This window comes from Saccopteryx leptura, chromosome 1 (assembly GCF_036850995.1).
Source record: "Saccopteryx leptura isolate mSacLep1 chromosome 1, mSacLep1_pri_phased_curated, whole genome shotgun sequence".
Lineage (NCBI taxonomy): Eukaryota > Metazoa > Chordata > Mammalia > Chiroptera > Emballonuridae > Saccopteryx > Saccopteryx leptura.
The window spans coordinates 296,442,155-296,455,434 of record NC_089503.1 but is presented as its reverse complement, the minus strand read 5'-3'; the positions used below and the strand labels follow the sequence as shown (position 1 = coordinate 296,455,434).

The following is a 13,280-nucleotide window of genomic DNA, read 5'->3' as shown; positions in this document are numbered from 1 at the left end:
CGTTGGAAAGAGCATGAAGCAATGAGTGCAAAGAAAGTATAAGAACGGAATTAAATCCTGACCAGGCGGTGGTGCAGTGGGTAGTGTCGGCCTGGCATGCTGAGGACCCAGATTCGAAACCCAGAGGTCACCGGCTTGAGCATGTGCTCACTGGCTTGTGCGAGGGGTCAATGGCTCTACTAGAGCCCCCGCCCCCGTCAAGGCACATATGAGAAAGAAATTAATGAACAACTAAGATGCTACAACTATGAGTTGATGCTTCTCATCTTTCTTTTCCTGTCTGTTCCTGTCTCTCTCTCACTAAAAAAAAGAAAGAAAAAGCAATTAAAAATAAGAGCAACAATTAATGAAATATAAAGTAGATATAATAAGAAAAGATCATCAAACTAAAAATTAATATTTGATAAGATTATAAATCAAGCCTCTGAAAAGATGAATCAGTGGAAATAGAAGGCATAATAAACAATAGTAGGAACTTTAAAAGGTCACAAATAAAAGGTTAAATAATACTATTTTACTATTAAATATATTAAAATTTATATACTTGATCATCTAAATAGATACAAGGGAATCATTTGATTAAATTTAATATCTATGTGTGATACAAAGCAATTATTAAGCAAGAAATAAATAGACATTTGTTTAACCTGTTAAAAGATGCCTTCTAAAAACCTAATGCAACATCATAGTCAATAGTAGAGGATTAAAAAAGTCTTTGCTTTAAAACCAGAATGAGGCAACGATACCTCCTACTACTGCTAATATTGAATAACAAACTAGAAGTTCTAGCCAGAACAGAAAAATAAGGAAAAGAATGAACACTCCAGTGTGCCAGGTATTTATCCTAACTGTTTTGGCTAAAGATGTTGGAATATTCTGGCCCTCGGTCTGCATTCCTCCAACATTTTACTCAAAGTTTTCTCATTGGTTCATGGTGAAGTCCTTGTAGAACCACACTAATGATTAGAAAGGACTGGTTTGAATGCGTAGGAACCATTTGTGTTTTAAACGGTTAATGTACTGAAGCCCTTTAACAGTTTATCTTTGGCCAGTTGAATCTGCATTTTGCAATTTTACATAAATAGAAACATTAAAAATTTTAAATACTTAATTTGCTTAACTAGCTCTTCTTAGATATTGCTGAAATTTAAAGCATTTTTTGAGCACTTACTATGAACTGGGATTTTGTAGACATTATATTACTTGTCCTCTTAAGAACCTTAGTTATTAGTTACCCAATATTTTTGGTAAGAGAAATTAAGTTTCAGAAATGTAAAGTAACTTTCTAAAAGCTATAGGACCAGTAAACTAAACAAAGACTAATAACTACTATTTTTTGAAAGTCAGTGAAGTGTCATAAATAAGACACATTATATAGGCTTTTTCTCATTTAATCCTTAATAACCTTGCTAGGTGGGTGCTGTCTCCATTTTACTGGCGAAGAATCCAGAACTCACTATGGTTAAGTTAACTGACTGTGGTCACATGGCTGGTTAGTAGAGCCAAGGCTGGGCTCAACCACAATACTGTAATGCCTAATTTTCTTCAATAAACAGAACTCTATAGAAAGGGATATTTCTGCAGGAGAACTGAGCTGCCATTATGATTTCCATGCTTGTCAGTGTAGGCTTTTGCTTTTAGAAACGTCCAACCACATTACTTTGGAGCTTTATTTTGCTTAAGATCCCCCTCCCTGACTAACCTCCCAATATGTTCCCAAAGTTTGTAGTCTTTGATAATTGTCAGTATATTGTCTGTATTCTTCATTAGACTCTAAACTGAGAAAGCAAAAAAAAAAACACAAAAAAACCATAACCGTCTCATTTACTGTGGTTTCCTCAGCACTTACTTGCCTACCCATAGTTGGTGACTAGATATTTTTTTTATTGGATATTGTTAGAAAAAACTACATAACACAACTGTGTTGTTTCCTTATTTGATGTAAGATGACTTCTGTTGTTTCCTAGATAAAGACACAGAAGTGACTGAGTTGCTGGAGCCCGAAGCCATGGAAGTAGAGCACATGTATGAGGAAGAGAAGGAAAAGAGATGTAAGAGTTTGTCTGACAGCAATGAAGAGCTGGGAAACCCTGGCCCAGCCACCTGTGTGGGGCTGTCAGTGAAGGAAACTGAGGGTATCACCAAGTCCTTGTCTGCCCTTCCCCGGAATAAAGAAGAACTGGAGAGAACGATGAAAAATATCCAAGGAACCATAACAGGGGATATCCTACCCAGGCTGCATAAGTGCCTGGCGTCCACGGTAATCCTTCTGCTCGGGGCCCATTAGGCTTGTGCAAATCGGGGTGCTCATGGGGCCCTGAGGCTCCTATTACCGATTGACTTTGGCTTTTGGGGTTTTTTTTTATCCCAACATTTCACAATTCAATCCCTTTCTCATTGTGTCATCCTCAGTTTAATCTACTGCAGCTGAGCAATAATGTTCCTTCCTAATGGTTTTCATATGGTAGATATATGCCCTTCTAGCTCTGGCTAGAAAATATCATATGAATGTGTAAGAGCACTCTGATTTCTAAAACATTATTAAAAATTAGAGTCCATTTCTTCTTTTTCCTTCTTGGCCACTTCTCTCCTTTTCAAAATTATCTTCCCCGGTTAACAGAGATAGCATTTAGCAGTGGATTCTCACGAAGACAGAGCCTTTCCTTCTCGGTATAAGCCGCCTGTTGTTTTTTTTGCCACCTGTTTTTGTAAATAATTTTTTTTTTTTTTTTTTTTTTACAGAGAGTCAGAGAGACAGATAGATAGGGGCAGACAGACAGGAATGGAGAGATGAGAAGCATCAATCATTAGTTTCCGTTGCGCATTGTGACACCTTAGTTGTTCATTGATTGCTCTCTCATACGTGCCTTGACCGTGGGGCTACAGCAGACTGAGTAACCCCTTGCTTGAGCCAGCGACCTTGGCCTCAAGCTGGTGATCCTTGCTCAAACTAGATGAGCCCGCGCTTAAGCTGGCGACCTCGGGGTCTCGAACCTGGGTCCTTCCGCATCCCAGTCCGACGCTCTATCCACTGCACCACCGCCTGGTCAGGCTGTAAATAAAATTTTATTGGAACACAGTTATACTCATTTATTTACATATAGTCCAATTCTACTTTAGCAGAATTGAGTAGTTTCAACAGAGACCAAACCAAAAATATTTACTATCTGGCCCTCTACAGAAAAACTTGTGCCAGCCACTAGTGTAAGTAACCTTATATGAGGCACTATATTTCCTATGTACTAACAATGTCACTCAAATACTTGAAAGTCCCAACTGATACAAATTTTATATGATTTTTATATATTTCACAGTATCCTTAACCCATATCAGTGAAAGCTTGGCTTTGTCATTTCTGGTTGCTCCTTTTATTGTTACAATTTTTAGAGGGTTATTCTTAAATTGCATAATTTAGTTTTTTTAAAGCATTACACTTAGAAATGGACATAAGATATATGAAAAGAGCTTATCCTTCAAATGAAATGTTACAGAGTTGATAGGTCCCTGATTCATTTATATTCATTTTTGTTTGACCTAAATTTTTCTCACAGACCAAAAGGGAAGAGGAGCACAAACTCATAAAATCCAAGGTTGTGAACGATGAGGAGGTGGTTCGAGTGCCTTTAGCCTTTGCCATGGTGAAACTAATGCAGTCACTTCCACAAGAAGTTATGGAGACTAACCTGCCAAGGTATGCTATGTGACAATTGGAAAAATCCCATGAAAATAAAAATCGGTTCTTTCTTCCTGACTTTTGAATCTCTTTTATTGGGAAGAAGAGAAGTACTGTCACAATTTGCTGTGGTTTACAATCCTATTTAGGAAACTGGGGTTATGAGCAATTAAGAGAGAAATGGATGTGTCTGTTTTTATTCGCTTGCTTTTTTGATAAGTCATTTTTAAATTTTTCATTTTCTAGTATTTTGCTAAAAGTGTGCGCTCTCCTCAAGAATAGAGCACAAGAAATCAGAGACATTGCCCGCAGCACTCTTGCAAAAATAATAGAAGACCTGGGTGTGCGCTACTTCCAATATATTTTAAAAGAGTTACAGACGACCCTTGTCCGTGGATACCAGGTGAACTGCATCTTGTGTCTGTATTCATGTTGAGTTGTTCACATATTTGCAGTTTGAATGAACACTGCAAATCATGGTGCTTTGGCTCTATCTTCAGTATAGTTGATTCATTGGAGGTAGCAATCAAGAATAGTCAAATATTTCTAATCAGTATTTTAAAAAGCTCCTATATTTGATTTTTATAAAAATCCTAGGTCAAGGTTACATAATCTGTCTTTTCTCTTAAGTCACTTCTATCAAGTTCTGCATTTTCTGAGTTCCTAAAAAAGTTTGAGTTGAAACATATGACCTAAGTCATAAAAATAGTAAGATCTCCAGCTGGAATACAAAGCTCTCTGAGTAGTTACATGGCTGACTCCTCGCTGCTCCCTGTGTGATCCCTGGACCAGCGCCATCAGCAGCGCCAGGGAGCTTGTTAGAAATGCAGATGCAGGACCTACACCTGACCTGCAGACTCTGCATTTTAATGAGATCCCTGGTGATCTCAAGTTAGAGAAACTGCAGCTTGCTCTTTTCAACACTTCTGGTAGTTAGCTTTTCCTCATGTCCTTATTTGCTCACAGATGAGGTTTCTTTCTGCACTTTAAAGTCTACCACTAAAAATGCCAGTATTTATTTTGACTATGTCTTTGTATAGTTTTTTAGTGGCTGCTCTATGGATTATCATGTACATACTTGCTTTTAATGATCTACTGAGAGTCAATATTTTACTGCTTCAAGTGGAGCATAAATACCATAGAGGTCGCTCCAGCCTTGTTTCCTGTTTTCTATTTGTTTATGTATTACATTGCCATATGTTGAAAACGTTACCAGGTAGTGTTAGAGTTTTGGCTTTTAATCATCAGACATACTTGAAAGAATTTGAAAAGAGTAGTCCTACTATTTTGTCCAGACACTTATCATTTTACTTCTCTTCCTTTGCTTCTGAATTTCCAAGTTTCTTTCTGGTCTCTCTTCCTTCGGTCTAAAGCACGTCCTGTAGCGGCCGTAGAGCAAGCGGGTGGCCGGGCTTGCCTTCACGCTCCCTCCCGGCCAGTGTCTTCGTTTCGCCTCCGTTCCTGAGGGGTATGGTCACTGGATATGTAATTCTGTATTGACAGTGCTTTCAGCACCTGAAAAAAGTTGTACCACTTTCTTCTCGCCTTTCTGACAAATCATCCCATTATTCCAACTATTGTTGACCACTAAGTAATACATCGTTTTTCCTGGCTGCTTTAAAGACGACTTCTTGTCTTTATTTTTCAGCTGTTTAATTATGAAGTGTCAGTGTGGATGTCTCTAGGTTTACCCTGTTTGACGTTTGCTGAGCTGCTCAGCTCTGTCAGTCATTATGTCTTCTAATAGTTTTTCGGCACTGCTCTTCCTTCTCTCCTGGAATTCTGAGGAAATGAGTATTGGACTTCCTGTTTTTATCCCACTTGTCACTGAGGCTCTGTTTGTATGTATGTTTTTTAAATCTTCCTCTTCGTTGTTTGCATTGAGGAATTTCTATTAATCTGTCTTTAAGTTCTCTGACGCCTTCCTTCATCTTCATCCTGTTATCAGGCCTCTCCAGAGAGTTTCTTATTCTGGTTATTGGCAGTTTTAGTTCTAAAATTTCCATTTAGTTCTTTGCATCTTCTGTTTCTTTGCTAATACTTTGTGTTTCAGTCCTCTTAGTAGGAGGCTAGGGCTTTGCCTCTTCCACTTTGCCATGTACTTCCTGCAGCTGTGCCTGTGTCAGGGGCCAAGTGGTGGCAAGACAGGGAGAAAGAGCCTGACCTGTGGTGGCGCAGTGGATAAAGCGTTGACCTGGAAATGCTGAGGTCGCCGGTTCGAAACCCTGGGCTTGCCTGGTCAAGGCACATATGGGAGTTGATGCTTCCAGCTCCTCCCCCCTTCTCTCTCTCCTCTCTCTCTCTCTCTCTCCTCTCTAAAAATGAATAAATAAAAAAAAATAAAAAAAAATTAAAACCAAAAAAAAAAAAAAAAAAAAGACAGGGAGAAAGAAAGGCAGCCAGAGCTGTCCACCCTTCCAGAACTGCAGGTCCACAGAAGGAGGGGGTTTCCTTCCTTCCCACAGAGCCAGGCCTCCTGCCAGTGCCACCACCAGCACCATGACCACGCAGCGCTGAGGGGTGGGGTGTGGGAGAACAGAGACAGGAAAGGGGGGAAGGGTGTCCTCACTCTTGGAGCATTATGAGCCCCTCTCCTGCTCTTCCAGGGGCTTCTCCTAGGCTTGTCTGCATCCCAGTACCCACTTCCACGCTGGCGGGGTACCAGCCACAGAACAGTGTACTCCCACAGGAAGCTGGGTCTATTAACAGCCTGTGTTTTCCCCGGGAGCTGCTCTGAGCACCCTGGCCTGGTTACAGCTGCCTCTGTATACCTGAGATGGGGCAGAGTGCTTTCTCCACCCTGCCAGGGCCTGGCATCCCTGTCGGTGCCCATTTTCCACCCTGCCGGGACCCGGAGCCCCTGTCGGTGCCCATTTTGTCCTGTTTTTTGCATGACTTCGTGGCCCTTCGTGGGAGGGACTGCGGGACACTGAGCACACAGAGAAATCAAGTACTGCTCTGCCTGAGGATTTATTCAGATCAGTGGAATCCCTGCAGTATTTTTGGGGGTTGTTTTTTTTTTGTATTTTTCTGAAGCTGGAAACAGGGAGAGACAGTCAGACAGACTCCCGCATGCGCCCGACCGGGATCCACCCGGCACGCCCACCAGGGGCGAAGCTCTGCCCACCAGGGGGCGATGCTCTGCCCCTCCAAGGCATCGCTCTGTCGCGACCAGAGCCACTCTAGCGCCTGGGGCAGAGGCCAAGGAGCCATCCCCAGCGCCCGGGCCATCTTTGCTCCAATGGAGCCTTGGCTGCGGGAGGGGAAGAGAGAAACAGAGAGGAAGGAGGGGGGGGTGGAGAAGCAAATGGGCTCTTCTCCTATGTGCCCTGGCCGGGAATCAAACCCGGGTCCCCTGCACGCCAGGCCAACGCTCTACCGCTGAGCCAACCGGCCAGGGCTCCCTGCGGTATTTAAATGAGTAGCTCTTCTTAACTAGTGTCACTGCAGTAAACTTAATAAAAAATGATTAAAATACAGGACAACTGGTTAGGGTTTTAGTGTTAGTCATGTAGACACTACCAAAAATGTACTCTTCAGGAGTCAGTCTTCATCCTCCCAAAAGGATTTTTTAATATTACATGAAGCCCTCAGCAAACATTTTAAATATGTAAGAAGTACTGACAGATGACAGGTAGTTACATATGAAACTGCCTTTAAAATCCATTGTCTGTATTGACCACCAAGCGTGCTTCCTGGCCTGCGATCGTTGGGAGGTTCTCCCTGGTCACTGCCCAGCCCACACGCAGCAGAAAGACCCGGAAGCCTAGCGGCTGCACAGCAGACAGCTGCCTCCACGACCTCCTACCCATGTAACCTTGGCAAGCTTCTTGACCTCTCTGTGCCTCAACTTTCTCTTCTAAAAGTGCTGATAACATAGCGCCTCCATCACAGATAAAATGGGTGAGGGTTCAGTGACTCAGTACACGTGAGAATTAATTAATATGTGCCTGGCCTGTGGTAAGCTCTCAGGAATGTTGGCTGTGGTTACTCTTGAGGGCAAAAACGTATTTGTGTCCTTTATAACACTCTCTGTTCCAGCTTTGATTGCATTCACCATGGCAAGCTCCTCAGTTCACAGATTGGTTTGTCAAGTTCAAGGCTCGTGTGCCTTTATACATCTCTGGCCTGGTTGAGTCACAGTAATCCTAAGCATGGTTGTGTGTTTGTGAGCATCTTTTGTACAAAGGTGACCATTTGTTTGAAGGATTTTCAGTGGCAGTATAAGTATGTCATTTATCAGAGCCTCTCCCTGCAAGAATGACAGATATATACTCTGGGTGCTCTCTTTACAGTTCTTAGCTCTCATTTTTTTCTAGTGTGGTATTCTTAACCATTCATACTTTCTTTATGCATCTCATTGTAGGTCCACGTGCTGACTTTCACTGTGTACATGCTGCTACATGGCCTCACCACCAAGCTACAAGTTGGAGATTTGGACCCTTGTTTAGATATAATGATTGAGGTAAGACTTAGAGAAAGGAATTCTAATCCTGCTGCAGGTCGTGAGTTGCTATAACCTTTCTGGAACAAAATTGGTGTTGTGTATCAAGAGCTTTGGAAATGAGCGAAAATTTCAATCACTTTCAAAAAGCTGTTTTAAAAGAATAATCAGAGATGTGGTCTGGGGTTTACATAAAAGTATGTTTACCAGAGCTTGCTTTACAATAGTGGAAAATGAGCCTGACCAGGCGGTGGCGCAGTGGATAGAGCGTTGGACTGGGACACAGAGGACCCAGGTTCGAGACCCCGAGGTTGCCAGCTTGAGCACAGGCTCATCTGGTTTGAGCAAGGGGTCACTCAGTCTGCTGTAGCTCCCCAGCCAAGGCACATATGAGAAAGTAATCAATGAACAACTGAAGTGCCACAACAAAAAACCGATGATTGATGCTTCTCATTTCTCTTTGTTCCTGTCTGTCTGTCCCTATCTATCCCTCTCTCTGACTCTCTCTCTGTCTCTGTAAAAAAAAAAAAAAAAAAGTGGAAAATGAATAACAATTAACTTTTAAAATAATTTGATAATTTGGGTTGGGGTAGGATTAGGAAAACATTAAATTTGCCACAGGATATTTTGTTTATTATTTAGAACTGCAGACAGTAACTTTTTTTTTTTTGTATTTTTCTGAAGCTGGAAACGGGGAGAGACAGTCAGACAGACTCCCGCATGCACCCGACCGGGATCCACCGGGCACGCCCACCAGGGGGCAATGCTCTGCCCACCAGGGGGCGATGCCCTACCCCTCCAGGGCGTCGCTCTGCCGCGACCAGAGCCACTCTAGCGCCTGGGGCAGAGGCCAAGGAGCCATCCCCAGCACTTGGGCCATCTTTGCTCCAATGGAGCCTTGCTGCGGGAGGGGAAGAGAGAGACAGAGAAGAAGGAGAGGGGGAGGGGTGGAGAGGCAGATGGGCGCCTCTCCTGTGTGCCCTGGCGGGGAATCGAACCTGGGACCTCTGCACGCCAGGCTGACGCTCTACCACTGAGCCAACTGGCCAGGGCCCAGACAGTAACATTTTTAATTAACTGCATCAATTTTGACAACTACGTTGCAAGTGTCATGAGATTTCTTAAAAAGAAATTAAGCTACTCTTTGGTAATATCTAAGACTTGTCTGTATTTTATACAGTTATATATATAAATCTGCATAGTATAGTAGGGCCCTGAATAATGTCATTTCATTATAACATTGATGAGATGTTTATATCAATTAGCCTAGGGGAAAATTGGTTTGGTTTTGTGTTATTTTACCTAAGGTTGCAGAATTTATCGATGACTTTGAAAACGTATTATGTTCTTTGGTTTCCCATTAGTATAAACCTTCAGGTGTTTCTGTATTTGCTCGTTTTTTAGTAATTGGTCCATTAACTACATTGGAAAATGAAATCTAATGGAAATTCCTTCCTTATAATTTCAGTACAGTCCAACATCCAACATGCCTTCCTTGATGAGGACGTCCCAGTGCTCTTTTCAGAGACTGCCTATGTTCACGTATCTCACTGACAACATGTAACTGCCATTTGGCTTTTTTCTTTTAAAGATCTTTAACCACGAGTTGTTTGGTGCCATTGCCGAGGAGAAAGAAGTGAAGCAGATCCTCTCCAAAGTCATGGAGGCACGAAGAAGCAAGAGTTACAATTCTTATGAAATCCTGGGCAAGTTTGTAGGGAAAGATCAGGTTACAAAACTTATCCTTCCGCTTAAAGAGGTAAGCACTTGAATGCAGTACAGGGGATCTCAGAAAGACCTCCTGGGGCAAACACGGGCTCTGCACGTGACCGCTGTTTCCCTGGTAGGCATGCTGATACCATATGGCCACTAGTGGGCAGCCCTGACTTGACAGCCCGTGATGTAAATCATGAGATGCAGAACGAAAGGCGACAGGAATTGATGAGCAGGTGAATAGTACAGCTGGGTCCAGCCAACAGCTAAGAATGTAGCTTTTGGAGTCAGACTGCTGCTCCCAGAATGCCTAGAAGAAGAAAACTGGCCTTTGTTGAACATGTGTTCTGAGCATTGTGCTTCATCTGTTCTAATCTCCATAGCCACCCTGTGAGATCAATGACTTCCATCTTAGAGATAGAAAAATTCAGGCTCGGGAAGGCAGAAAGGAATATGGTTAAGGAGGCGAGTCAAGATTTAGATACAGATCTTTCTGATCCAAAGTTCACATTTTTCTGCTCTTTCTTTCTGCCTCCTGTTGGGCAGGGACTGTAATTTATCGCCCTTCTTAGAGTTTTCTGTGTATATTGCTTGGATGAACATTTGATAAGCATTATTAATTTTTTTAATAAGTTACAGATTTTTTTTGTTCTGTTTTGGTTTTTAAAGATTTTATTTATTGATTTTACAGAGCAGGGGGAGCAAGAAATATCAACTCATAGTTGCTTCACTTTAGTTGTTCATTGCTTGCTTGTCGTATGTTCCTTGACCAGGCAAGCCCAGGGTTTTGAACTGGTGACCTTAGCATTCCAGGTCAACACTTGATCCACTGTGCCACCACAGGATAGGCGCATTATCTAGTTTTATGTACTAAAACTACAACATAAAGCATTATCTAATGGCATGAATTAACTATAATTCCAAATGTTTTGGTGCTGGATTAACTCCATAATTGTTCCTAGAATGCGTTTAGCCTGATCTGAGAATGCTAGCTATGTTTTGAGACAAATGTATTTTCTACATATGTTATCAAATCCCTCCAAGGCAGTGAAAGTTATCAATATCTGTTCCTATGCAAGGAGATAGCTTCTGATGTACTTGGAGGGTCGGCATCTTATAGATGTGACATCGCATCTCCAGCCGTGTGCCCTGGGGCCTGCCTCCCCTACAGAGGGCAGAGAGGGAGGACAGGAAGTGCAGGGCCACCCACTCTGCCGGCCAACCGCAGTTTTCTTGGGGGTGGATGTTAGGGGTAAATTTGACTTTATATGTTACATCTGTTTGAAATCTTATTAAGGCTGTGTTTCTTTTTTTTTAATTAGTAAAAAACCCACATATTAAAAAGCAAATACATTTTGGGGGGGAAAAAAGTACCATTACAGCCAGTGTAAATGCAATTCTTTGTTACCCGAGTATGACATTTGTGTTTGCCTTTAGATCTTACAAAATACCACGAGTTTAAAACTGGCCCGGAAAGTCCATGAGACCCTCCGCCGACTCACTGCGGGATTAATTGTCAATCAGGAAATGACGGCGGAGTCCATTCTATTGCTCAGTTATGGTTTGGTCAGTGAAAATCTCCCCCTGTTAACAGAAAAAGAAAAGTAAGTTTGAGAGAAAAAAAACTATCATTTAGGTGCTTGCTTCTGATACACATTCAGTTCTTACTTTTATGTAGGTTAAATTAACAATTTGCTTTCGTAAAAAGAAAATATTTATCTGAGCTACAAGATGGTTCTACTTTGTGGTGTTTGGCTGAGGTCCTTGGAAGTGATACATCTCAGCATGAGATTATTTTTTGATGAATTTCTGATACATGAGGTAGCTTTGACAGCAGCCTTTTTTTTTTTTTTTTTTTTTTTTGCATTTTTCTGATACCATTTCTGTTTGGGGTATTTATTGAATCATAGTTACGATAGTTATATACCTTCTGTTCTGATCAAAGAGAGATTTAGACCTTAAAAGATTTAAAAATACCATATTGGTAAATTTCACTTAGATTTTGTTTCTGTGTTCTAAAAGAGACTCCTTGGCTTTTTTTTTTTTTTTTTTTTTTTAATTTCTAAAGCTGGAAACGGGGAGAGACAGTCAGACAGACTCCCGCATGCGCCCGACCCGGATCCACCCGGCACGCCCACTAGGGGCGATGCTCTGCCCACTAGGGGGCGATGCTCTGCCCCTCCGGGGCATCGCTCTGCCGCGACCAGAGCCACTCTAGCGCCTGGGGCAGAGGCCAAGGAGCCATCCCCAGTGCCCAGGCCATCTTTGCTCCAATGGAGCCTTGGCTGCGGGAGGGGAAGAGAGAGACAGAGAGGAAGGGGTGGGGGTGGAGAAGCAAATGGGCGCTTCTCCTATGTGCCCTGGCCGGGAATCGAATCTGGGTCCCCCGCACGCCAGGCCAATGCTCTACCACTGAGCCAACCGGCCAAGGCCGAGACTCCTTGGCTTTAGTTTGGAAATCAAAGAAAAGGAGTATCCCCTTGATGTTTGTCTGAATTTGGGGGTGTCCTCTGTGTCTTGTGGTTAAGGAAGAAAAAAACCCACAGTAAATAGCACATTATTTAGTGCTCAACACTCATCCCCAGAGAGGGCCACAGTGACTTATGGAAATGCAACAAGTGGTGTTTTTTCCTTTATTTTTTATTCCACTGTGATTGACAGAAGTCCAGCAGCCCCTGCCCCAGATCCACGCCTGCCACCCCAGAGCTGTCTTCTGCTGCCCCCAACGCCAGTTCGAGGCGGGCAGAAAGCTGTTGTGAGCAGGAAGACCAACATGCACATATTTATTGAGTCTGGGCTTCAGGTGAGAATTAACCTTGAAGTGAGCTTTGTTGCCCACAACGGGTCTGTGCCTTTCACTGCTGTGCTGAAACTCTAGTATTGCATATTTCTCTGGTCAATGTCTTACTGTAAATAAATTATGGAATATTATTTAAAAGGTATATTGGTCCATTCACTATTTATGTCTTCTGGTACTTACTGTGATAGTATAACTTGCTCAGAATTAGTGATTCTGACTTAACATTTATTATGGTTTCGTTGTTTCTTTGCCTGTGAGTTGGCACCTCTAAGCTACTTTGAATTTTTTTTGTGTGTGTGTGTGGCAGAGATAGAGTCAGAGAGAAGGACAGATAGGGACAGGGAAGGGAGAGAGATGAGAAGCATCAGTTCTTCATTGTGGCACCTTAGTTGTTCATTGATTGCTTTCTCATATGTGCCTTGACGGGGGGGGGGGGGGGGGCTACAACAGAGCGAGTGACCCCTTGCTTGAGCCAGCGACCTTGGGCTCAAGCTGGTGAGCTTTGCTCAAACCAGATGAGCCCGTGCTCAAGTTGGCAACCTTGGGATCTTGAACCTGGGTCCTCTGCATCCCAGCCCGAAGCTCTATCCACTGCGCCACTGCCTGGTCAGGCTAAGCTGCTTTGAATTTTTTAAAAAGGTGGTGAGCTT

The 13,280-nt window shown here is 42.6% G+C and overlaps 1 protein-coding gene across 2 annotated transcripts in view; it reads left to right on the top strand.

Annotated features, from left to right (window-relative positions):
* The window catches only part of UTP20 (UTP20 small subunit processome component), a 97,198-nt gene that overhangs the window by 70,025 nt on the left and 13,893 nt on the right, over positions 1 to 13,280 (top strand). The window contains exons 41-47 of one of the 2 annotated variants that reach the window (XM_066356820.1): positions 1,974 to 2,260; positions 3,552 to 3,691; positions 3,920 to 4,076; positions 8,040 to 8,138; positions 9,709 to 9,876; positions 11,268 to 11,434; positions 12,492 to 12,633. In XM_066356820.1, coding sequence (XP_066212917.1) covers positions 1,974 to 2,260; positions 3,552 to 3,691; positions 3,920 to 4,076; positions 8,040 to 8,138; positions 9,709 to 9,876; positions 11,268 to 11,434; positions 12,492 to 12,633 — 1,160 coding nt within the window. Of the gene's footprint in view, positions 1 to 1,967; positions 2,261 to 3,551; positions 3,692 to 3,919; positions 4,077 to 8,039; positions 8,139 to 9,708; positions 9,877 to 11,267; positions 11,435 to 12,491; positions 12,634 to 13,280 lie in introns of both variants that reach the window. The other variant, XM_066356813.1, reaches the window with a different exon arrangement.